A 27769-nucleotide genomic window follows, 5' to 3' on the forward strand; every position below is an offset into this window, starting at 1 on the left:
AAAGTAAAAACAGCAGCTGAGGAAAGAATTTTTTATTGTCACAATTTATTATTTTCCACAGTGAAATTACTCAGGTAATTCACTGTGTTTACATCAAATGGGTGCTTGCATCACTTTCTGTCATTTGCAATTCATACTCAAAGTCATACATGAACTACTGGGTATCGCAGTGTAGTTTTTACTTAACAGAATTATGTCCTTCTTAGGACTAGGATTTTCTCTTAACACAATCACTAAAATTAGACTATAAAGTTAAAATTATTTCTGTAAAATATTAATCTAATGATCTTATGCCTTTGAAAAGGCACAGGCTCCACTTACACCACTAGTTTAACTCTTCATTGACTTTATTGTGTTCAGGCTTCCCTCTTCTACAAAGGCACATTTCCTACAACACTCACGATGAGCAAACCAACTCTAAAGTCAGTCCACAAAGTTCACATGCTTCCTGCAGCAATCACATATCCACAGGAGAGCACAGGTCTAAGCCCCCTTATACAACTGAACTATGAACTACAAACTACAATTAACTATGACCAGAAAGACAACCCTGAAGGGAATTGAAAGAGAAATGTTAAACATGGCAGAAATGGAGAATGGATGAGACATGGGTGTGGAAGTGTCAGAACGAACAACTGGTGGAAGGAGGACTCTTGGGGCGGCACATGCTGAGGGCACAGAGATTAGCAGCCATCCAGGAGCACATCTGTGTCCTCTTCTCAAGACACCCATGTGGGGAGACAAAGGACAGCAAGCAAAAATCTGATGGTGTGCAAAGAGGCTTGACAAGACTGAGAGATAAATCACTGCCAGCTACCAGAAGGTAGAAAATGGCACTTCCAAAACCAGCACAGACATGGTCACCTCACTAGCAGGAGCCCCAAGGACATGAGGAGGACCTGTTGGCTGGTGTCCTTCCCCTCCCCATCATGCAAGACCCAGACAATGCATCTGTGCTTGTGCATGTGAGCATGCGGGTGTGAGAGTCATAAGTCATAAGGTTTCACACTGCGACTTGCTACATTGCCGTTACCACACTGCAGCGCCTATTTCCCACAATCTGACCTCAACTCCCAGTGCATTGTCTTGAGCTGACATGTGGGAAAGAGAGTGAACTCAGGGGAAGGAGAGGGACAGAAGTGGGCAAATGCCTCTTCCACTTGTGTCCAGCAGTCTCACCATGGAGACCAGTGGCTGAGCAGCACAAAGCTGCCCCTTGACGAACGTTGAAGCCGGAGCAAGCCGTCACTGTTGCTGGAAAGAGCAACTGCAGCCCTCGTCACTGCCCCTCCGCTGCCTACTCCCCTGTGCCTGCCAGCACCAACATTTCAGGAACTGGCCAGCAAATGGATTTCGGAATTGGTCCAGCTGAGAAAGGCAGTCATTTTGCAGCTGAATGGGCTCTGGGGCACAGCTACAAGAGACAGAAGTTGTGCCTGTGATGGTCCTCATGAAACTACTACCTCTGTGGTGGACTGAAAAAAAGACTACTCATCTTTTCCTGCATACTTTGATTACAAAAAATACAGTTAAGTCTTTAAACAAAAGAAAAAAGATGGATAGAAAATTCAAACTAAATTGTTCCCTAAAATGCCAGTTGGTAAGATTTCATTGTTATGTAAGTGAAATTCATTGTAATGAAAAATATTGGATGGGATTCATATTTCTATTTCTCTCTCAGCTATTTCTGAGTCTTAATCATATTAGAGTCTAACTGATCCAAGACTATCTTAAAGTAAACAATAATTCTAGCATGAATAATAATTGCATCTTCATGAGCAACAGCAAAACTGTAAGACAGACCTTTTTTTTTTAATGTTTAACACTTTTCACAAGACTGGCATATTCTAGAGGTTTGTGTTTACATCCACTGGGAAAACAGTCATTAGCTTTTGTTAAAATTGCAACACACTCTTCAAAATATAAAGGCTGGTATGACCAGAGCTCTTTGCACTATTTCATGCAGCCACAAGATGTCAGTACTCTTTACCTAAAATTATATATCCCTTTCAAAAAACTAGAGCACTGGAAACCCGTTATCTCACATGTGACAGCATTACAGTCATTCCCTTCTGAAATTACTGGGGCAGAATTTCAGCGGCATAAAAATGTTTAGTCTAGCTGTGGTGGTACATCCTCCCCTGCCCCTGTTTTTCTGTTCTGTTTTTCCCCTTCACTTTGGCCGCTTTACAATCTCAGAAATTCCAGGCCACAGCTTTTGTGTAGCGAGTTGGTCAGTTAAGCGCCCCTTAATTGTACCAGAAACTCCTACATGGCTGGAGCAGAGAGCGGCTCTGTTCTTATTAAGATTCATATTATGGCTAACGAGGGGAACGAGAACAAACAGTTACCCCGGACAGCCTTGAAACAGGGTGGTATCATCACTGCTGGAATTCCAACAACAAGCCGACCCGAATTGTGGCTCGGATGAAATTTACTGGTGATTAAAGTCAATCATCTCACAATCCTATAAACGGCAGTCCTAAGTGAAGCCCTTTGAGCTCTCCTGGAGTGCCGCGGGCCGCACCAGCATCGCCCTCTGATCGAAATGTCTCTCAGAGTCAGCGAAAACTAGCAGACTCCGAAAGTCTGCTGCCACCAGAACTCCATTGCCGGAGATCGACAACGGAGCCTGGGCTGCTGATATTCTTCACTCCTCGAGGCTCTACTCTCGCCCGTTGAGAAATGCCAAGGCATTAGACGTGAGTATTTCACTAGACTCGAGGGGAATTTTTAACAGGTCTACTATTTTCATATATGCATTTATAGTTGTGAGTGTGCATGCGTGAATCAATTTAAGTAGTTTGTAGATGTATGGTTTAATTTTAAAGGGAGTTTTATACTGCTGTATTATTCTTACAGCATTACTCTCACAAACCGTTGACCAAGTCTGAGACTAAGAGTGGGCCCAGCTGCACCTCAGCTCCTCTCTGAGGAGGAGTTTAGAAAGCAAGGGGGTCCATTCTGAACCTCCTGACTCAACGGGAGGGTTTCCGTATCCCCTACATACGATTTCTCTCTCTCTCTCATATATAACCCAATTTCCTTTATAAACTTTTCCTATGTACTAGATACACATATATACTTATATATACATTCTCCTTATCCATATAAACCATTGACCAAGTCTGAGACTAAGACTAGACCTAGCCGCACCTAGGCTCCTCTCTGAGAAGGAGTTCAGAAAGCAAGGGGGTCCATTCTGAACCTCCTGACTCAACGGGAGGTCGCCCTTATTCCATAGATACGCAATCCCTTTATGAATCATTCTAACTCAGTGTGATTTAATTTTCTTTTATGCACTTCCATGTACTAATAGAGTGAAAACCTTGACATCTTCGAATCTGTAACTAAGTCACTGTTTTGGTCAATTTTGTCTAATCACTTTATTAATCATTGATGATTGGGTGCTATTAAAAATATTACAATCAAATTCTGCAATTTGCTACAAGTAAATTCTAACTGTTACTAAATCAAACTGTAAATCACACATTCATAGTGAATTGACATAATCAGCAGGATTCACAAACCTGCATTCGTGACACTAGCACAATTAACTTGTTCCTTGGTTATTCAAGTAGTGGTGATGCTTTTTAAGGCAAAGATCACACATTTTAATTAATTCTGTGAAATCTGAAGAATACTTTGAACATGGACACCAATAAATCAACAACAGTAACACAAGCCATAACTCCCCCACAAGCCATGATTCTCCCACTGAGTTTCCTCACAGCTGTGCTGGCCTTTAAGCACTATCTTTTATTGTGCAGACTTCACAAATCTCAAAAACTCTTCTGAAATTTTAAATCGATGTCAAACAGTGATGTGAGATACATACCCAATGAATAGTTTAGGATCTAGATGTCAAATAATTTAATATTCATTCATTTTTATGTGTAAACTTAGTAGCAGGGTGGGTCAAATGTTAGTTCCACTTACAATACATTGCAAAACCTCACGGTTTGTATCTCTGTGCTATGAATGCTGAGAACCACTAAGCAGCCTGCTTTGACACATCTCTACTTTAAACCTGAGAACTCATTAGGTCCACTTAGTTAAAAGCTCCACGCCCTTCACAGACCTTTTCCATTCCTTAAAGAGAGACCATATGTTTTTAAAAGTGTATGTATAAAGAAAGACAAGATTAAAAAAATTAATCTGATCACCCATGCAATCATTCAGTAATACCTTCACCTAATGGGAGAGCAAAAGCAGGAGCACAACAGAGACCAAAACTTGGTCCTCTCTTAGTTCTGCTGAACTGCATCAAGCCACCTGCAGCACTGCTGTATGTCACAGGGTCCCAGTTTTAATATATATTATAAAAAAACCAACAATTTTTACACATATTATATAATTGTAATACAGTAATTGTGCATTCATGTTAATATGACACTATTAATAACACATCAAGCACATGTCAATATATTATTTAAATACTAATATGTAACTTTAATCAACATCAACAATTCCACTCACATATTTTTGCTCTTTTAAAAAGAAAAATAAATTCAGTTTACTTGGGATCTTACTGATTTTCATCAGTTTCCTGCTTACCAAACATTCAAATGAACCTGACACACTATGGCCTAATTGCACAAACATTTGTCTTATCTGTAGGAGTTAAGAACATCATCACAAGCCTTCACTCATGAGCTTAAAACCTTCTCTCAAAAAAACAAATGCTGAGGCACCGCTCTCTTGGTGAAGCACCACCATCGCCTGCGTAAAGGCAATAAGGACTCTTTGCACAGGGTGGCAGCCTCTCTTTTCCTAGGAAACATCAGCCTAACAGACACCTAAAGATGCTGCCAAAGTCCAGGAGAGAAACCAGCCACCATTGCAGCTGCTGTTACCTGGCCCTGTGAAGCAAGCACTCCTCCAGTCCTGCAGGTCCAACTCCAGCACTGACACCAGGCTGTAACACATCTGTCTTTCTGTGCAGATATCTCCTAAAATGGATTTTGCTTTTCAAAGTTGTATTGGATAGAAAGAACTAAATTGTAATTATCAATAAATTGTATATATTGACTTGATTGGTTCCCGAGTCTTCATAACAGGCTTTTCAACATTATTAGGCAACTTGTTGAACAGACTTCTGTCCTTAATGAAATCCTATTTAATATAAAGTGATAAACTGCTAACCAAACAAAATTCAACAGTGAACACAGAGGTGAATGTAACCACAAGTCCGAGTGATGAGCTTGGGACACCCCATAACTGCCACTAATGAGACAGAAAGGATGCAGTAAAAGTCTCCGTATTCCTCTACAATATTTTTGCACTTGACTCAGCGTGAATGAAATCAAACTTACCAGCATGTCTAAAAAACCTCAGCTGAAGATCTACCCATAGCATACTGTAACAAGACACTGAAATCCTAAAGGCAAATCTTAAAATCTTACACTAAAAAGAGAGAATACAGGCTATAAAAAACCAATATAATGTAGATGAATGATACTGAAAAACAGCACTTCTAGCCGTCTCTTCAGGTGGAGATGGTTTTTTACTTCATATATCAAGAAGAAATACATTATGTTTTAGAAAAATGGTGAGTTAGCAAGTACATTTATTACACAAGCTAACTACCTGATTTAATTAAAACTGTTTAACTACAGCATGGTTAAATGCATTCATTTTTCCACCACTGCTATTCACTTACAGTTTACCTTTCGCAACAGAACAGAAAGCCATATCCAAGCCCATTATGAAAAACAAGCGTGACTATACCACAAAAGCTTTTGCATAGTTCAGATGCTCATCACTGTCCAATGCAAATTCTAGTTACAATTTTTTTTAAAAAGTTGAACTTTCCTCTGGGCAACACCTGGTTTTCAGCCTGTTGAGAAAAAGATTTCAGAAACGAAAACAGAGTAAAGCAGAGAAACTATCATCTCCACCTCTCCCTATGGCTTTAGTCATAGGGAAAAAAGCAAACAAACCAATTCGTTGAGGTCTTCCCTGTAAGCAGTTATCACTGCTGCAAAGCAGACCACTCCAACACAAGATCTTTTTTCTTTTACCTACAGAGGTAGTAAGACTGAGCAGTAACATTACAAAGGTTGCATCCCTGTCCAGTTCCTGATGTAAATCACGAGTCTGCTTTGGATTCACCACACATACACAACAAATAACACATTTAGACCTATTTCAGCCTACTGGTTTGAAAAAACAGAAGCTTCAAATAATATTAACTGGAAATCACAGTAATTAAATAGGATGTGCTGCTATACAGGATATAGGAGAAATACTGCAGGAATAAGCACAATATAAAAAGCAGTAAACACCCCAAAAATATGGGGGAACAGAATTTTTCACCACTGCAAGTAATTGGGCAATGTATACATTTCTAGAAGCAAAAATAAAGTAAAAGCATGTTTGTAGGTCATTTACACTTAGAACTATAACTAAACTTCTGTCATGGCTTTCAACTATTCTTCCATTTTACTTCCAATCTTGGAATTGTTTCATTTGATCTACAATTATCTGAAAAGAAAGCAAGCCACTAGAGATGTGCAGAGATACCCAATAACTTTGATGTCATAATTCCTGAGAAGCTTAATTATTAATACAAACATTTGCTCTGGATTCATTGCGTGACAAGCTCTTTCACTGACATCCATCTCCCTCCCCTTCTCTGACTCCATCCACGCTCATTCCCCTCTTAATAAAGCTTCTTATTCTCCAGTTATTTTCCAAGCAAAACACGTATGGGTTCATAGCATTTTACATATTTTACATTTCCAAACTGCAATACGAAGCATCTCATAAAAAGTAACCTAGAAGAATATGTCTGTTCTGTCCAATCTTTTACTCTGGAAAGCAGGGAAACTACTTACCACAAATTATTTTATATTAATTTAAACAATAGAAACAGTAATTGTTATTGTCTTGTACAAGAGCTGCCAAGCCTATCTTTTCAATGGTCTTCACCAACACCCTGAACACCACAACTAAACACTACAACTCCATCATTAAAAGCTACAGCTTTTCCATAAATAATCCTACTTTCTGTCCTTCTATCCACCTAGCAAAGAATTATCCAACCAATTCACCTAAAAAGGACACTAATTAGTTTAAATGACACAAAGGACTTCTGGAAAACTAATACTCTAAGAATGAAGAAGCCAATTACAAATTCACAGTCAGCACATGGATGCTACAGAATGCAGAGTTCTACTCAGAAGTCAACAGGGAATAAAAATTTTAATTATTCAGTGCCTGTTAAAAAAATATTGGTTATAACAATCACAGCTTTTTACCTCTCCTTTGAAGACTCATTCCTGCCACAAAAAAGACTGCTTTAGTACTTTCAATATAGCCCATGATACATATCTTCACTTACTTTAGTAAATACTCAGTTAAGCAAATACTAATTATGCTTGTGAAATAGAAAGAATGAAAAAACCATACTGGTACAGGACAGAATAGACAAAAAGCAAATGTGCAATGGTCAGCCTAATTTCAAGGATACGTCTGTATTTCATTTTAAGCATGGCTGAAGTCAGATTCATTTAAACAGGACTTAAGCATGCTACGGAAATGTTTTCCTTGCAGCTCAAATTATTATTCTAGTTAATATACTTTAATATAAACAGAATTACATCCCTTAATCAAAGGAAACATTATTTGCTCTGCCCCTAAAACCTCAGGACTGAAATGATAATCTTTGTGAAATTGTTTAAAATCCTCCAGAAATTGTTTAAAAACTTCCGGAAATTGTTTTTCAAGACAGACAGCTTTTGTAAAATCAATCAGAGGTTTCACCTTTTCTGGGAAAAAGACAGAGGGCTCTGATTTGCTTTTTCTAAAAAGCACAGCTCACTGTTGGTCTTATACATTATACCTTCCAGTTTTGTAGAAATAATCTTTTTGATACACACTTGCAATTGACAAACGTGAGCTGCCCTTGTCAATGTAACAATGCAGCAATGACCCTTCTCTCCAGTAAAGCGTGCAAGTTTTTCGCAATTCCCCAGGGATAATGATTTACTACACATTAAATGCAAATTGAAATAAAAGCTGAATCTTAAAATTTAAAAAAAAAAAAAAAAGGAAAGCTAGGTAAAGCAAAAATAGAAGCCTTAGCAGCCTGCAGCCCACATATGTTTGTCACAACAAAAAAAGGTACAATGTATATGTAATATCTTGGTTGAAACTGATACTCATTGCATATGCAGCCCCAGTTAAAGTCACATGAATGAAAACCTACACTACGAAGAAACATTCACAGAAATATACTATGTGAATCTTGCCTTAAAATATTTTAGTTTAGTAGCTAGAAAAACTTAATGTTGGTATTTCCTTATTTGCATATAATCATCTGAAAAAGGACACAGTAGAACTATGCTAACAAAGCAGGTCTATTCTGTTTCAACGATCAGACACAGGGGTGTTTGATGCCTTCTGATGACTTTGAATTAACAGACCAGATTCCTCCATCTGAATCATCAGAGGACAATGCTCTGGAAGTCCCAAGCCAAGCTGCTGCTACCAATGCTCTTGGCAACTTACCTGCATTACCAATAAAAGGCTTCACAGGGATTTGGGCTACTGGAATAGAGGAGACCACTGAAGTGTTACATCGTCATCCCTGGCCAATAGGTCACCTAACTGGAGGAATGTCTCTTTTTAGTCTTGGCACAAATTCCCACTGCAATAGTCTACTCAGGAACATCACTCAACTTTTGACACAGGTATCTGTGTTCGCCATAGTAGTGCAGGGCACTACAGGTGACTTGACAGCCTACTAAACTTTCTTTTTCTACCTCATTTTAGCACTGTGAAAGTCCTCTTGCTCTATGTCCATTACTTTATAGCTAGAGGAATAAGATGATTTAAAGCTTCAGTGAGATGTTTACAACTTGGGAAGACTTAGTGATCACCTACATTCATACAACCCAGAGATGTATCCAGGAACATACATGCTTTTTCTTCTCTTATGAATATTCATACCTTCTTTGAGAACAAAACTTATTAAAAAGGAATGAAAGCTTAACCTCTACAAACGCCAGCGGTAAACAAGCACATTTTGTAATCTGCAATGTTACCACTATGCTCCACATGTCTAGCAAAGGAAAAATCCATTTAACTACACAATACATTGTCATGTGAAATTAAAGTGAATGATAAACGTGTTCCTACAACACTTAAAGAATAAGAATCACAGCATTGAAACTGAAAGAAAGAGAAATCACTTGAGATTCATTATTAAATAAATGTATTTGCTGAATAAGCACTTCCCTGGTGCATTTATCATGGAAGAGAAAAAGAAGAAACATGCTGTATTCTCAGCACTGATCTTAAACCAGAAATAGCCATTTCTAAGTGATGGTAAAATAACCCAAAGTCTAAAAAGCTATAGCCAAAAAAACCTGATTCCTAGTGTTATTACTAGAATCTGCAAACAAATTTTGGTTACTTTTATCCTTTTCAGAACTAAGAAACATGGCATCACAACTACAGTTTTATACTTTGGGAGAAAAAAGTTCCACGTGATGCCTCTAGTTATGACAACTGATGAGGAAGAATTTGAACAAGTACAAAGCTGTGTCATGCATGCTTTGAGTGTAGTGTATTGGTCAATCAGCAGGCAAATAGTGTGACTCCCACTTCAATAAGCCCTGAGGGACTGGAATAATGGTAACACAATAGGAACCCCCACCTTGTATCCTATAAGTATCTCCTGCTGCTCCTGCTGGACTAGTAGGAAGCTTTTTGGCCTCCAACAGGAATCTGTACTCGTCTATAATAGATTGCCCTCACTTAAGGCTAGCTCTTCCTTCCTTCTCTATCTCATGCCACGTAGCTCACACCAAGGCCTCCACATCATGCTATGAAAAGTGGGGCTCTTCTGCGGATGAAAAGAAGTTCCTTATGCTTCCTCATCTGTCTGCACTTGTCTATCACGCATGTCTACATGTTTAGATCAAGATCACTCAGGGATGGATTGTGCCCATGATTCACTTTCCTGTTTGGGACACAGCAACAAATAAGTAAAAATATAAGCCAATCAGGAGCTTTATATCATTTAAGAAAAAGATACAGGAAGCCCTTTTCATACATCTGTTGTGTGTAGTCCAGTCAGGGCCTTATTAGAGAAACAGTGGTTTGGTTTTCCTGGGTTGAAGTCAAATTCTGAGCAGAGTCAGTGCTGAAATCATTTTTAGCCAGAGATTAACAGGCTCTGAATTTTTACAGTCACAAGACCTCACAGAAGACAACACAGCAGAGCTAGAAAGAGCCTTGGGAATGCAAGGTTTCCACTCATCTCATTTTTGTGCTAGGTCTCAACGACAGACTTTCATTGCTCTTAGCCAGAAGGTTCATTTCCCATGATTACTGTCTTCAGCTTAACTCACATGGCAACATTTGTTCACCAAACTCTGTATGATAAGAAAAGGAATATTCACAGTAGAACCACTAACCTCACCTATTGGCAAAACTCTCATTTCTTATTATAGTGAGAGCTACCAAGAATATCACGCAAGTCACCTAGAAGTCAATACAGAAGGCAAACATCATCAGAAGTCACAATACCGTATTCTGATCAAAAAATTTCTTACTCCTGATATGAAGATGAGTTAATACTCCCAGTAAAAATGATTTTCGTACCAATGAAAAATAACTATGCTGCTTTATCATTTTGCCTTGTTTTATTTCCTGAATGTATTGCAAGGATATCAGTGGAGAAATCAGTCCAGAAAGACTGCAGAAGCTGGGATTAATGGACCGCATTCTTTTATTTTAAAAATGTCTTCTTGAACATAAAGAAAAGGGAAGGAGCATTTTGCAATTAGAAATGCTATTCATAAAACTGTAGGTAATAAAAAGTGCGACTAGGTGACAGACTGAGATGTTTACTTTGTATGGCTCACCAGATCTCCAGTGAAATTACACATACCGTAGTTCAAAATACTGCTCTGGATAGTATCAATGCATTAAAACAGAAGCACAGGTAGGAAAAGGTACAGAAGGAAAATAGGGTTAGGTTACAGGAGAGAAGGATTTTTGTCTCATCCACCCTTCTGCAATAAGTAATTCTGAAAATTCCCCTTTTTGCCTTTAATTACAACAGTATTTGCTAAGTAATCAACTAAGACCAGAATAACTCTGTTCTAAAAACTGGTCTATACTGATGTGCTAATCCAAAAGCATTCTCTACCTGTAATTAAAAAGAGTTGCATCAATGTGATCATAGAATCATAGAATGCTTTGGGTTGGAAGGGACCTTTAGAGTTCACCCAGCCCAACCCCCTGCAGTGAGCAGGGACAGCTTTAACCAGCCCAGGGTGCTCACAGCCCCGTCCAACCTGGCCTGGGATGGTGCCAGGGATGGGGCCTCCACTGCCTCTCTGGGCAACCTGTGCCAGTGCTTCACCACCCTCACTGTACAAAATTTCTTCCCTATATCCAGTCTAAATCCATTCTTCTTTAATTTAAATCCATTACTCCTTGTCCTGTCACAGCAGGCCTTGCTAAAAAGATTGTCCCCATCTTTCCTGTAGGCCCCCTGTAAGCACTGAAAGGCCGCACTAAGGTCTCCCCGCAGCCTTCTCTTCTCCAGGCTGAACAACCCCAACTCTCTCAGCCTGGCCTCACAGGAGAGGTGCTCCAGCCCTCGGATCATTTTGGTGGCCTCCTCTGGACCCGCTCCAGCAGGTCCATGTCCTTGTGCTGAGGGCCCCAGAGCTGGACGCGGTGCCCCAGGTGAGGTCTCAGCAGAGCAGAGCAGAGGGGCAGAATCCCCTCCCTTGACCTGCTGGCCACGCTGCTGAGGATGCAGCCCAGGATGGGGTTGGCTTTCTGGGCTGCAAGCGCACATTGCCGGCTCATGTCCAGCTTTTCATCCACCAGTACCCCCAAGTCCTTCTCGGCAGGGCTGCTCTCAATCCCTTCATCCCCCAGCCTGCATTGATATTGGGGGTTGCCCTGTCCCAGGTGCAGGACCTTGCACTTGGCCTTGTTGAACCTCATGAGGTTCACACAGTCCCACCTCTCCAGCTTGTCCAGGTCCCTTTGGATGACATCTCGTCCTTCTGGTGTGTCAACGGCACCACTCAGCTTAGTGTCGTCTGCAAACTTGCTGAGGGTGTACTCGATCCCACTGTCTATGTTGTTGATAAAGACATTAAACAGTACTGGTTCCAGTATGGACCCCTGAGGGACTCCGCTTGTCACTGGTCTCCTTGTGGACATTGAGCCACTCACCACTACCCTCTGGATGCAACCACCCAGCCAATTCCTTATCCACCAAACAGTCCCCCCATCAAATCCATATCTCCCCAATTTAGAGAGAAGGGTGTTGTGGGGGACCATATCGAAGGCTTTACAGAAGTCCAAATAGATGACATCCGTTGCTTTTCCCTTGTCCACTGATGTGGTCTCTCCTTCATAGAAAGCCACTAGGTTGGTCAGGCAGGACTTGCCCTTGGTGAATCCTTGCTGGCTGTCTCAAATCACCTCCCTGTCTTCCATGTGCTTGAGCATAGCTTCTAGGAGGATCTGTTCCATGATCTTCCCAGGCACAGAGGTGAAGATCACAGCAGTGTCATCTAATGGCACATTGTCAAAAAAGTTTTACAAACAAATATGAACATCAGTTTTTCTCATACTGCACCATGATATCAGCTGAATGGGAACACAAGACCAATGATGCCTTAAAGCAGGGGAGAAAAAATCCTGACTTCATACCCTGGAGAAAACACTTTCGAAGAGCTGGACTCCTCTAAATTTCAAGTTTTATTATACTTGAAGGTATATCATAGAATCACAGAATGGTTTGGGTTGGAAGGGACCTTTAAAGGTCATCTAGTCCAACCCCCTGCCATGAGCAGGGATATCTTCAACTAGATTGGGTTGCTCAAAGCCCCATCCAACCTGACCTTGAATGCATCCAGGGATGGGGCATCTACCACCTCTCTGGGCAACCTGTGCCAGTGTCTCACCAGTGTTTCATCACCTCAAGGTATACCACTGTACCTAGGTGCATCATTTCTTACTGACAGTTTATGTTCCACGTTGCATGAGTACTTCAAGTTTCATTAGAATTCCCTCCTATTCTTCTAAATTGACCTGTAGCCAAAATACAAAAAAATGTCCCAAAGATCACCTCTGGAACAGCTGTTTATGAGTGCTTACTGAAGAGTTTCGCTAGTTTCTATTTTCAGTTGTAAAACTCAACCCCTCAGATGGCTTTTTCCAGAAAATGCGAGAAACCTATTGAAGAGGACTTCTCCCAAGAGGATAAGGATTATTTTATTGTTTTCTTTCTATTGCATTTTTATAGGATTCTAATACACTGTACATAATGATTTACACACACAACTGTTACAGGAGAGGAAATCCGGTCCACACCCTCTGATGCAGATTCTACTATCAATTCCAACAATCACAAATAAATTAAGTAATCATAGAATCTAGAGACCACCTACAATTCTCAGGAAGGCTGCTGTTTGATATGGCTTGTGACTTCTGAACCTACAATAAACCTATTAAGCCCACAGTCTGTCTCAATACAACTGTCCTCTTTGCTGCATATGAATTTCCCCAGTGCACTGCAAACTGGAAGATTTAATTTTGAGTGCCCAAAAGCAACTAATCAAAAAATGTTTGAAAAAACTAGAGTTATTTTCTCATTTCATAATTATATTTTTTCAATATCCACTCAGCCATATCAATAAACATTTCTCCATATGCTCCACAATTCTCATAAATAAATCTCCATTTCGGGAATTATTATTGTCAGTTTTTTATTAAATTTTTCACTAAATTAAATAGGCTGCTGCCCACAGATGTAGATTCTGGCTGAAAGTACTCTGCAGCTCCAAAAACCCCTACCCTTTATTTTGATGTCTAATCAGCAGGGTTGTGAGGAAGCTGGTGAAGTGTATGAACCTACTGACAGCAGCGTTTGAAAAATGCCTGTACTTGCCAGTTTTTGCTGAGGGTGGCACAGAGCCAGCACTCACAGGCAGCTTCTGCCAGACCTTGCCGTGGGGAAATTCACAGCAACTGTTGCTGTCTCCAGAGGTATCAGGACTGACTTTATTTTGGAATTCTAGTAGAAATTTTCATTGAAAAATGCCAAGGAACAGCTGCTAAGCCGTGTTCTCAAATTATTTAATAATCCCATAGTTTACTTCAGACAGTCCATCTTCCTATGGGAACAGACTCCCCCTTAAAGGCTTAGGAAGGAGCATTGAGCCACCCTCTTAGAAGGCTGCCATGCAGTTTCCTCAGGCGTTTCCTTCCTCTCAGGATGGAGAAATGAGGAGAAAAGTGTGTTAAGAGAAACATGACAGGTCAGACACTTACTGAAATACAAGAGAGAACAGGAGATCAGTATGGCGCAAATGATGGACTGACATTTTTCAGCTTGCCATGCATAGGGGAGAAGCTGTCCCCTCTGAAGTTTTCAAGGGGACAGCAGGGTACCACCAACATGTGAGGACTTCCTAGAGTGTGTAAGAATTCCTGGCTGCGATAGAAACAGAAAGCCACGTCAGAAGAAAAATGCTGCATGAAGACCTAACGTAAGCTGTTTGCTCAATGGAGCTGTGCCAGAGCAGTGAGGGACCTGGCAGTGAGAGCAGGCAGCGTGTCAAGCTGAGAGCAGAAGGAACCAAAGCAACTGACTGACCCCATCCTCCAGTGGACTTTGGCACCTTCTGCAAAGGGACTTCCTCAGATGGACAAAGCTGCTTGTAGCACATGAGTAGAGTGTGCAACCTTGTTTCTCACTACTCTGCTCTGCTCTTTCCTCCTTGTCCTGGTTTCAGCTGGGATAGACTTAATTTTCTTCCTAGTAGGTGGCATAGTGCTGAGTTTTGGATTTAGGATGAGAGTAATGCTGATAACACACTGATGGTTTAGTTGTTGCTGAGCAGTGCTTACGCTAGTCAAGGACTTTTCAGCTTCCCATGCTCTGCCAGGTGCACAAGAAACTGGGAAGGGGCACAGCCAGAATAGTTGATCCAAACTGCCCAAAGGGCCATTCCATACCATATGACATCATGCTCAGTATAGAAACTGGGGGGGGTTGGCTGGGGAGCAGCAGTCGCAGCTTAGGAACTGTCTGGGGATCGGTTGGCGGGTGGTGAGCAATTGCATTGTGCATCACTTGTTTTGTATATTATTATTATTATTATTATTATTATTATTATTATTATTATTATTATTATTATTATTATTATTATATTATTATCATTTTACCTTATTTCAGTTATTAAACTGTTCTTATCTCAACCCTGGAGTGTTTCTCACTCTTACTCCTCCAATTCTCTCCCCCACCCCATCAGGGCAGGGGGAGTGAGTGAGCAGCTGCATGGTCCTTAGTTGCTGGCTGGGGCTAAACCACGACACCCCTTGCTTTTCTACATTACAGAAGGATGCTACTCTCCACCACCATCAGGTATGAGTCACTGCCACCAGGACCCCGTGTGAGATCTGGCTACCCTTCGGTGAGGAGAAAATATCTCCTCTGGGCTCCAGAGCTGCCAAGAGGTAGCAGGCTAGGCTATAAGGGGAAGAGAAACCACCACACTGCTGCAGAGAGCAAAACAGCGGCAGCGAGGCCAAGGCGGAGCAGAAAGGAAACTGAAACGTTATTTTCCCAGTCTGCATTTTAAAGTGGGCAGCACTGATCTGTACCTGTTGGCAATTAGAATGAAATCTGGAGTCACAATTCTCTTTAACCAAAGCTAACCTCTCCCTGCAGAAAAAAAGACATAAAACTCCAGCAGTGTCTTCCTGAATCTTAGGTATCTTTACTCAAATACAGACAAAAAACACTGCCTGCCTAATGAGTGTGTACCTCTAAATAAAACATCCTGTAAATGTTTTTACATGCTATGAATGCGGGTACAATTACCTACATATATTTACATGAATGCCAGAGTAACAAGCCTGCCAGCTGCCATTTCTTGTTTCAGCATCTTCTCCTCACTATCTCTGTAAAAAGGAAACCATGCATTTAAAAATTATCATAGAGTCACAGAATCATAAAACACTTTGGGTTGGAAGGGCCCTTTAGAGGTCACCCAGCCCAACCCCCTGCACTGAGGAGGGACAGCTTTAACCACATCAGGGTGCTCACAGTCCCAGTCTCCAAAGCTACACTGTATACACTGTATTAAGTTTAGTTAAGGACTGAATTTCAGTATCAGTGAAACCCACAGTTCAGACATAAATAACATGCTCTGTAGTTAGGCTTAAATGAAGTCTTTTCAATAATTTTAAATGCGTTGCCTTATACATAGGTTTGCTTTCAATATTGTGCTGTTGCACAAAATTAGGAGTATCTTAAAGGGCTACTTAATCATCTCACTTTACTTGCTATCCCATCAGCACTTACGTTTCTTCTAGATCCTGAAAATGTAGATGTACACAGAGTTATTCACCAGACAAACTGCAAAGTCTATGTGTATGTTCTTGCACTATTAAAGTTCTTCAGATTCTCCTGGTTTTGACAGTCATCTCTCCCAATTATTCTCTATTTAAGCAGCTAGTTTCTTACTGACAGAAATATTTCATAATGAAAATGGTAAATTTATGAAATTGTAATGCAGGCTTTGCACTGCACAAGGCCACTAATTGCACGCTATTTCTGGCTTACTTCTTACCATCTCTGGGTGCAGGTTTCAGTACCAGAGTCAGCCACATAAGGATCAACCCCTCAGCTGTTTCTACAAAGACAGATTCTCTAGTGTTAGGAAGCATTACTGAACTGTCTCCTGCAGAGAGACACACCGAGATCTGGCAATATTACCCATTTAGGTCAAAGCCTTAGATGACGATAAACATCTATTTTCAGGAATTCCTCCTGTAAGACTTCACACTGAAAATACACTACTTCTGATCATCATGGAAAAGCCAACGAACGTTTCACTTATGCTCAAAAACGTATTTTCCTTGTGCTATTTTGCAAGATTGGGTCAATCTTCGTGCATTTGGTAAAAAACAAAAACCAAAAAAATTTAAAGGCAGAAGGTATCATATTCATCATGCATCTGGCCTGGTTTTTGACATGACACAAGGTCCTTGGGATTAACCTGTGCTACTTATTTCCCAACTTTGTCTGAAGAGAAGCATCAAACCAGCACTGCACATTTCTCAAAAAGCATGAAAGGGAGTGGATTCCAGGCTCCAGTGGAGTAACAAAACACTGTCAGGAAAACATATTTAAAACACTTAAAAGAATATTTTGATATCTTTCTTTTGACTGAATAGAATCATAGAAAACTGATGACTAAGATTCCCCTTTTCACCAATTGTGCTGTAACATTTCAGTTTGCAGCACAAAATGAGTGTCTTTTAAAGCAGAAATGGATCACCCACAAGGGTTTTTTGTTTGTTTGTTTAAAAACAATATTTAAGATATTGCAAAACATCTATAAAGGCATGTTACCAATACAAAGTAGCCACATAAACTTCACATGCCAGAAGTCAGAGACCAGCAACAAATCAAAGGGGTCTTTCTAACCTAAAAATTTTAACTCCAGAAAGAACTCTTAAAGATATACATGATATTACACAAACACTGTATACGACAAAAAGCAAATGAGAAATCAAAACCGAAAAGGAAAACATAAAGATGTAGGTAATAAGGTTAACTTGTAATATTACCAATTACCAGGTCCAACATTACAGTTTTTCCCAGTCTTATGGGAAAAAGTCTCAGCAAACAAATTTTTAAATCTAACTATGGTTTACTTTAGATGGTCTTAACTAAAGCGTGTGTTATAAACCCCATTTGTGGTCACTATAGAATTTCGCCAGAAGCAAAAATTTAAGCTGTCTCATCACATAGCTGAGATGAAGTTATGGTACCACATCTTGGTGGTACTTGGAAGGAAAGCTGGATCTGGCTGAAGACAGGATTTCTTGTGAAGAGGAGGAGTTAAAATGGATAGTCACATTTCCTTCTCTCATACTCCACACACCAGAGCATAAATATTGCCTGTTATAAGGAAGGATTATTTTAAATCATTTGAGAAGACAACAGCAAGATGTTGGTCCTCTCATGGAGAATGTTCTGTTCCCCCTTTGTTGTGACTATCAATGGTGCTATTTATCAACTAACAGCCGTGATTAATGCTGGCATTGCTAGCCACATAAATATAGCTTCAATCTTTCCCACTTTCTTCTGAGAATATTGTGGTGTCTCTTTTTATAAATTTTGGGAAGACAAAGTGTGCAGAACATTCACGACATGAGAATTCAACTTTGGATTCCAAGACTGCAATATGTTCAGCAGCAGGTTTCTAAAAAGACATGTGAAACTGCAGTTAAAAAATGAAAAGAACAAAAAGATAAAATTAAAATTAAATTCTTTTCTACCGTGTAGTTCAAGTATTCTTTTAGAGTGAAATTCACAGTACTTGAAGAAAATTCAATTGTCAGGCTTTAAGCAGAGGATTTGGGGAAAGTTTTGGAGGAATGGGGTGTTATGTGCTGTTACAGACTTACAGTATAAGGCTCCTCTGAGACAGTCCTGGGATAAACCTTCCAAGCTCTGGTTTTAACACCTAACACATCAGTCTTAGTAGGTCTGTTTCGCATTTGGATATATATTCTTACACAGTGCCTCCCATGGACTGTCCTGTAATCACTTTCTGGCTCATAACCCCTGACACAAGCCCTGCTGCAGCATGCAGGCAACACAACAGAAACACAGGTACTGGCTCCAACCAAAGGTCCTGCGAGCTCACTGCTCTGTCTCCATCAGGGGCTATAAGCAGATGTTAACAGAGAAACAAGAGGACAGGCACATATAGTATTTCCCTCCAATGTCTTCCTATGCATCAAGGATTTGGAGCAAAGACTTTTCAGAGGCAGATGTGTTTTCTGTGCATTTCAATGCCCTTTGTGGATTTTTCTTCCATGAACTCACTGAATCTCCTCTGGCACCCATATAAACCTCCAGTAAGAATTCAGTTTTACATGCCCAGTTTCTTAGTGAAACACCTCTAGGACAAACACAGGAATACTTTAAACAATAAATAAAAAAGAGCAAGTATTACACTCAAGAGAGGATTTAGACAAAACTGACTTCCCAAATCAAGCCCCTTTCTGTGCACTTCTCATTCAGCAGCCATCTAAATCCACTAAGTGCCTGCCTCATGCCTGTAAAGTCCCCTCGATTCAAGTTCTGCAGGTGCTCCTAAAATTTAAGTAGCTCCAAGAGAAAGGGAAAACAAGCAGAAACGCAGTGGATAACAGCCAGGACATTCAGTCATGAGTGGATGGGTCCTAGCTTGGGGTCCCATTACAAGGTTCCTGTATTTTCCCCTTAAGAAACAAAGGCTCAGTCCTGGAAGCCCAAACCCAGCTGAGATCTGAAACCTGGTCAATGTGGGAGGGAGCATATCTGTAGCTCCCCATCTGGCCTGAAGGATCTTCTACACTTCACTAAGATGCAACACACATTGTCCTTCCTGACAACTTGCAGTGGCTTCGTAAAACGCTCCCTTGGTTGCTCAAGATGGGAGCGCTGAGATTTTTCAGGGACAGAAAAAAATTCAGAGAGGGAGCAGGAAGTAACCCAAGCATCTCACTTTTTTGGTAAGGTTTCAAGCTATGAGACTATTCTGTGAAACTAGAGCCCAACAACTATCTTCTTCCCCAGTATCTTTTCAAAATTAAAAACAGTACTTGCTCAGCCTTTTGAAAGGCGATAGCTGTATACCATCCAAAGTGAATTACAGGCTCCAAAACAGGGTGGGCAACGACTGCGCACTGCAACCCGAGTGTCTGAGCTCTATGACTAGTAAGTACTGAGGAAATACCACTCTTGTTGTGTTGCCTCCCAGGTAGCTTGAGGAGGTTTCCTTGCTGTTCAAGTGGCAGCTTTCCGAACTGACCTTTTAAAGCACTTGACATTTTATAGAGCACCAAATATTAATTTCAGAACCTGGGATTTCATCTTAGGAGATGGACCTCCTATCCTTGTTTACTCTAGACCTAGACTCCTGTATTACGGGGAAAAAAAAATTACAGATGTTTTCCTTGCATACAAATATCACATTTACATTCACATTTTCATTCATTTATAAATAAGATATATGATGGATATGACTGAAGTACAACACTTATCATTCAGAAACTGGGCAAATCTCTCTTACTCACGGAACAAAAACATTCCAGTATCTATTTTTAATGAACGCCAGGCAAAGATTCATAGAATATCAATACATCTAGAGGAAGAATATACATAAAAATTTGTTCTTGCAGCACTGCGTATATTAAATTTTCGGTTTCAGTGACATAAATATCAGTGGACTAATTTCCTATTGATGTAAACAGCCTTCTACGTTTCTGCTACCATATTTGAGATCTGAAATTCGTCAAGTAACTTCAATAGGTAAGCATCAAAAGGTCCTCTGCAATAGTATTTTTGCAGTTAAATTTCTATTATGGCATTTTCCCTCTCACAAAGAATATCATAGAATCATAGAATCATAGACTGCTTTGGGTTGGAAGGGCCCTTTAGAGGCCACCCAGCCCAACCCCCTGCAGTGAGCAGGGACAGCTTTAACCAGCCCAGGGTGCTCACAGCCCCGTCCAACCTGGCCTGGGATGGTGCCAGGGATGGGGCCTCCACTGCCTCTCTGGGCAACCTGTGCCAGTGCTTCACCACCCTCACTGTACAAAATTTCTTCCCTATATCCAGTCTAAATCTATTCTTCTTTAGTTTAAATCCATTACTCCTTGTCCTGTCACAACAGGCCTTGCCAAAAAGCTTGTCCCCATCTTTCCTGTAGGCCCCCTGTAAGCACTGAAAGGCCGCACTAAGGTCTCCCCGCAGCCTTCTCTTCTCCAGGCTGAACAACCCCAACTCTCAGCCTGGCCTCACAGCAGAGGGGCTCCAGCCCTCGGATCATTTTGGTGGCCTCCTCTGGACCCGCTCCAGCAGGTCCATGTCCTTGTGCTGAGGGCCCCAGAGCTGGACGCAGTGCCCCAGGTGAGGTCTCAGCAGAGCAGAGCAGAGGGGCAGAATCCCCTCCCTCGACCTGCTGGCCACGCTGCTGAGGATGCAGCCCAGGATATGGTTGGCTTTCTGGGCTGTGAGCGCACATTGCCAGCTCATGTCCAGCTTTTCATCCCCCAGTACCCCCAAGTCCTTCTCGGCAGGGCTGCTCTCAATCCCTTCCTCCCCCAGCCTGCATTGATATTGGGGGTTGCCCCGTCCCAGGTGCAGGACCTTGCACTTGGCCTTGTTGAACCTCATGAGGTTCACACAGGCCCACCTCTCCAGCTTGTCCTGGTACCTCTCCAGCTTGTCCAGTTTACGACATAAAATATGTTACGACACATCCAAAATAGATCAGAGATAATCAGAGTTATCATGCTCACATTGCTGTTCAGGAAGTGGGTTACTGCCTTATCTAATTTTAAATATGAGCTGCAGTTCCACGTACAGTCACTGAGGCAGCCTGTTGTATTCCTGCAGGTCAAAATACCTTTTAGGAATCCTTTCTACATCTGAACTACATGTGTGGTACCTGCGTAAGAGCAGACTGTAAAATGCCAATATGTTATCAGCACACTGACCAACATCCAGACACATCTAATAGAGGGGTTTTACTGTTTTTGTCTTTAAACACAGCTCCGCTATTTATCAGTCAAGCACTCAAGGAACAAAGTAAGCAGCAAGACAGTACTTGCGTGAGGAAGACAGCACAAACCTGCACGGTTAACATAAATCTATCACACCTTTCTTAGTTGGAAACGTTCAATAAAGGGAGGAAAATTAGTTAGCAGAAGAATCAAACTAATAATAGCCAAATCTTATTTCTCCTTCTGTGTGTGTTTAGCTGGCCCCAGCTCCTTTTACTTCGTGCTTCTAAGTGAAAGAACTTCTAGATAGTTTTAAGCAGAGTTTAACTAACACACAATTCAAACCTTAACTGTAACTTTAATACTCTCATATAAATTTACACTTACCTCCACGGTCCCGTGCTGCTAAATTCTGTCCTCTTCTTAGAGTAACGTCCAACTGGTACATTCCGGGATCCCCAGAAGGAAAATCTGCATTACTTGTTCCAACCAGATTTGTTCTCTGGAGGGAAAAAAATAAAAATGCAATAGCTAATGTTACTGAAAGTTTCATGTAAGGCATGTTTTCCCTTGGTATCACCATCCTGTTGAACTAAGGCAAGAACGCATCCCATTCCTACACCTCAGAGCTAATACCCCAACACCAAGGCATGTGCTCCTGTCATCAGTATTACAGTTCCTGAGCATCTCTTTTTTAAAAAAAAAAAAACCAAACAAAATACAACTGGTTGACACCTCAATGGTTAAATTTATTAATTAAAAAAGGTGGTTAAAACCCAATTCTTTGATACCTGTATTTATTATGGCAATCTCCATTTTTAATTACATTCACATACACTCCTGGCCCACTAGAGCAGAATAAGTAAGAAAAAACAGACTTGGACCTTACAGTACTATTTGGACTAGTCATTACCACTACCCTCAAACCCAGTATTTATTCAACAGTGGTAACTTAGGCATTGAATAAACATACATGAGTTCCGATTTTGTGAGCTACTGCAGTACTTTGCAAGATCTGTGTCTTTTTCCACAGAGTTATGGGGGAAACTGGGGAGGGATCATAAAGACATAAAATGCAGCTGCAGTGCAGCTGCATCTCTTCATTTGTAATGCTTGCCTTCTAAGTTTGCTTGTGCCAGGGCAAAGGTAAGTTTCTTAGAGCAGTTCGTTGTATAAACTGTATCATAAAAAATAAATAATAATAATAAAAAAAAATTAAAAAAAAAAAAAAAAAAAAGGAAGGAAGGAAGACTGAAAGGAGCTCTCTGGACTGCATGAATAGTAACCACATTTCTGTCCTAAATGACAAAGGAGAGAAATTGTATTTCTTCGTATGTATAAGCTTTTGCAAAATAGTTTTTAACACATCTCTTTTTAGGTAGTATCTAATTACAGTGCATGCTTGGAACACTACATTTAATTTTAAGACTAGAACAATCATATCTATTATACATTCGCAGTACATACAAGAGCTTCATATATTATACACATGGAGCACCACTGTTACATAGTCTCATGCTAGGAGTTAAATCTTTTAAGACTAGTGCTATTAATATCTTATTATGTAATTATGGGTCCTCTGCAAGAAAAAGCAGCATGACAGAAACATCTCGGAGACCACGTGTGTACTAAGTGCTGTACCACTTCGACAAGAAACTTTAGTTGTTTCTCTTCCTACCACCCCCCTTTTCTTTTTAAGGTAATCATAAATCTAAAGCAGGAAGGAAGCCACGAAATAAAGGCATTTTAACATATGGTTTATTCTTGATATTCCAGAGTCACAACTCTGAGTCCTAGCATATTAACCTTTGCTGCAACATGTACAGTGCTGGCCAGACTGCACACTGACATGTTCACCACTTCCACAGCAATGAAACTGCTCAAAACAAGTGCACTTCAGAGAAAATGGTTAGATGAGCTTTGAGTTGTTGGGGGGTGTTATTCTTGAAATATCTCAACATTTATCTTCTAATTTTGTCCTTGTAAAGTAACTGTTGAAGCATGCCTGAAACTACTAAAAGACTTTGCAAGACTCTTGCAGAAGGCACCCACCACCTTCTTTCAAATGACTAACGGCCCACTCACCGTCTCTCTCTTTTTTTTTTTTAAATGCACTGACCGCAGAAGGATACAAGGTTGAAAATAATGGATTTCCACCCCACTCCTGCAGTACTTAGTATCTAGTCCAGACAGAAATAAGGAAATTGCATACTGGCCTGATCCTCGGCCTCATCCTAGGCCCCAGTGTTCATCAAGGCATTGCAAAAGAAACTTGTGTTCTGAAGTAAATAACAAACACCAAAACTTCCCTTCCCCTTTCTAGCCCTTCCACAAGAGCTTGCATACCCAAAAGAAACACGTTGCCTCCCAACATTTATAACCTCCTCCCCAATTCTTCCTTATGGCGTGCCCCTCTCCCTTCCCCTCTGAGGTACAACATAAGCTCTATATTAAAATTCCTTGGTTTAAACAGTGCCATGTTTACTCCCTTCTTTTCCCTTTCTCACTTGCTTTTCAGAGCTTTTCCTTCCTTTTTTCTTGCAACAGAACTTCACTTCCTTTTAAATGCTTACATTAATTAGTTTTTCAGAGAGCTGCTCAAGGAGGCTAGAAACACTTAAGTGAGCAATGTAACAAGCCTACAGGACATAAACAGTTACACAAATTAAATAAAAATCAAATAGATATTAACTATCCCTAAGTATTAGAAAGTCAAACCAGTATTTCTATGTCAGAACAGCAGCATTTGAAGTATGCAATTAAAACTAGAGGTTGCCAAAATAAATGTGACTATCAATGAATCATTTTTAATGACCTTTTTTAATTAACAAGTTCAAAAGTTAAAATGGCAGCTAGTAAAAAACAAAGAACCACTTCCGTGTGGTCTGCAGTAATGAACTGAAGTTAGAAACGTTTGGACAAGAAATTTGGGAGCATTCATGAAAACCTACAATTTCCCTAACCATGGAACAGTTCAAGAACCAAATTTTCTGAACTTCTATGTTCCAACTAATAATGTCAAAAAACCCAAGATCACTGTAGCTAGGGAAAAAAAAAAATCATCACAACTAGAGGTTATTGTGAGCCACAAAGCTATTTCTTACTGACTGCTGCAGGATGAGGACACCAAGCCTGACAAAGCAATGGCATGCCTTCACTTTTAGTGTCTAGAATGTATAGAAGGTCTTGAAATTACTTTTATTAAATCTTTAACAAAAACAATGAGATTCCAGACAAAGACCATAAAGGCAATTAACCATTGTTTCACACAGGCAAAATCTCCTGCAGAAAGGAGATGCCTGAATTAATACCTTTGAATTAATTTTTCATAGTGGTCTGTCATTATTTTACGTTTTATCTAAGCTATGACTAAATTCATGGACTCCAAAATTTCCCATAAAATGAAAATAATCTATTTTAAGGGAAATTTACTATTTGGCACAAACACCAAAGCCTTATACAGTGAACTGCGATAGAGAGCTTAAGGAACACTGATCTCCTTGAAAACATGCCATGTGCAGAGGTGAGAACAGAGGTCTTGATGACCATACCCATCTTCATTGCACTCTTGTTTAGTAGATACCAACCCCCCCGGGCTGTTCTCTTACCCAACAATGAGAGCAACAACAGGAGCTGCTTTCATTTTCAGTGAGACATCCAGGAGAAGTTGTTTGATAGCCTGCACTTAAATGAATCTGCAACTGCAACTCAATTCTGACTCATGGCATGTCAAGTGATGCTCTAACATGCTCAGAAAAGCATCATTTCGTCGAGCTGAACCAAACACAGAGCTCACATTAGCCATGCTTTTGATGACCCCTACGAGTGGCACTCCTCCTTTAAGCATCTGTTTTTCCAAGAACTATCTCCGTATTATACAAACTCATCTGAACTCTGAAAAAAGACTATTTCCAACAAAACCAGGAAGCACAAATAAAATCCTTCGTCAGTTTGGTTCCAATTTAGCCCAACAACCATTATTCAGCTGGGTTATTTTTTAGCTGTAATAAATAACCCATTAGACAGGTACACAAGGCAAGGCCTTGATGGACACGGGATGCTCTGTTAGAACAACTACCAATGAAGAGCAGAATGGATAACTTCTAACTGGAAAACACCCTGTACTGTATTTTAAGACCAAAAATCAGAGACAGCATTTCTACATGAGTGTGTATTAAGCACACTTATGGAGGTAAGCTGTTAGTCTAACAATGTGAAATAATATGTTTGCTCACTTTTACAGAAGCTCTGTTGTTTAGACATGCCCTGAGACATCTGCCATTCTGGAGACATACAAGACTGAGGGAAGGTGAGGAGGAACATGCCCTTGCCCAGTCCCTGTGCCACTGCCACATTATGGGCCACACAAAAAACAATTAAGAGAGTCTGTGCATCTTAGCACCAAAAAAAATTAGCTTTCTGATGCCTGTGGCTAGTGTCCACAGGGAGCTTCTGCCACCCAACTCAACACAAAGCTCAAACTATTGCCGGGAGAGTAATCAAAGGTGGTTGTTTTTTTTTTTTTTTACAATCCCATTTCTGCAGTATATAAAGAAAAAAATTAATTGAATTTTCTCAAATAAAAATTCTAGAGCACCTGGAAACTCTGGCTGCAACTAGGTCACAGAATCATAGAATAGAATCATAGAATCATAGAACGCTTTGGGTTGGAAGGGACCTTTAGAGGCCACCCAGCCCAACCCCCTGCAGTGAGCAGGGACAGCTTTAACCACATCAGGGTGCTCACAGCCCCGTCCAACCTGGCCTGGGATGGTGCCAGGGATGGGGCCTCCACTGCCTCTCTGGGCAACCTGTGCCAGTGCTTCGCCACCCACATTGCACAAAATTTCTTCCCTATATCCAGTCTAAATCTATTCTTCTTTAGTTTAAGTCCATTATTCCTTGTCCTATCACAACAGGCCATGCTAAAAAGCTTGTCCCCATCTTTCTTGTAGGCCCCCTGTAAGCACTGAAAGGCCGCACTAAGGTCTCCTCGCAGCCTTCTCTTCTCCAGGCTGAACAACCCCAACTCTCTCAGCCTGGCCTCACAGGAGAGGTGCTCCAGCCCTCGGATCATTTTGGTGGCCTCCTCTGGACCCGCTCCAACAGGTCCATGTCCTTGTGCTGAGGGCTCCAGAGCTGGATGCAGTATGTCACAAAGCTGTTCACTGCTACACCCTTTGTGGTTCACTGATGTGAAACGTTAGGCAAGTACTTCCACCTCTGTTGTTCACACCATGAGAGACACTTCTCTGTGTTTTCCAGATTTAGCAGCTTAACAACTAGATGAACAAACTATTTTTTACGGCTGATCAAATGTTGAGCCTGTCAAAAGGACTGTAAGCTAGCTGACAGGTAGGTACATGCAAGTAGCTGCACACCAGTAATAAAGGAAAAAGCTATCTAACTTTTTGTGTGTCCAATGCTTCCACCATATGAAGCGTTCACTGGTCAGAACCCAGTTCCACTTCAGCATGCAAGAAAAATGATGCTGCTTTGAAACTGACAGGATGGCTAAAATCACCACCATTCCCACATCATATCATTTTTCACTGTTTGTTAAACATACACTATAAAACAAAAAGACAGTGAATCTTATTCTGGCCACTAAGCTTTACCGAAGTCAGGGGTAAATCTGTTGAAGTCAGACTAGCACTTTATAGCTAAAAGATGAGAATCAATAACACCATTTGTGCTATATTCTTAAAAACCACATCACAAAGTTTCAGGCTAACTCATTAACTTCTCCCAGACTGAGACCCTGAAGATTACTACCATTTTTGCCACTGAAAACTATCTATCACCCTTTTATATCACCATGAATATTGACACTCTACTTCAAAGCTCTTAGTATTTCTAACAATTAATCCGCTAAACCAACCTGAGAAATCAATGGCTTTGCTGGTCTCCTACAATTTATATACCACACTCTAACATGACTTTGTGCCAGCAGTTCAGGTGATGTAAGAGATTTAAGGAACCCTCTGCTGCAGAAAACAATTACCACTTCAGAGGAACAGATCTTCAGATTTTAAATAGTTTGTTCAATGTCAAAACTGAAAATATTCAGCAGTTTAAAAAAAAAAATCTACACCTGTAATATAGTCCCACTTCCAAAAAGGAAAAAAAAAAAATCTTTAGCAATACAGCCCAAAACTAACATTTTCCTATAGTTAAAAGTGTATTTTGGAAAGGCATATGAACTAGACTG

At 40.5% G+C, this 27769-nt stretch overlaps 1 protein-coding gene across 2 annotated transcripts in view; it reads right to left on the reverse strand.

Annotated features, from left to right (window-relative positions):
- MCTP1 (multiple C2 and transmembrane domain containing 1) overlaps nt 1–27769 on the reverse strand; it is a 292133-nt gene that overhangs the window by 155556 nt on the left and 108808 nt on the right. For both annotated transcript variants that reach the window (XM_075725893.1, XM_075725894.1), the window contains exon 2: nt 21946–22060. In XM_075725893.1, the coding sequence (XP_075582008.1) occupies nt 21946–22060 (115 nt within the window). The remainder of the gene's footprint in view (nt 1–21945; nt 22061–27769) is intronic.

This window comes from Pelecanus crispus, chromosome Z (assembly GCF_030463565.1).
Source record: "Pelecanus crispus isolate bPelCri1 chromosome Z, bPelCri1.pri, whole genome shotgun sequence".
NCBI classification, from domain to species: domain Eukaryota; kingdom Metazoa; phylum Chordata; class Aves; order Pelecaniformes; family Pelecanidae; genus Pelecanus; species Pelecanus crispus.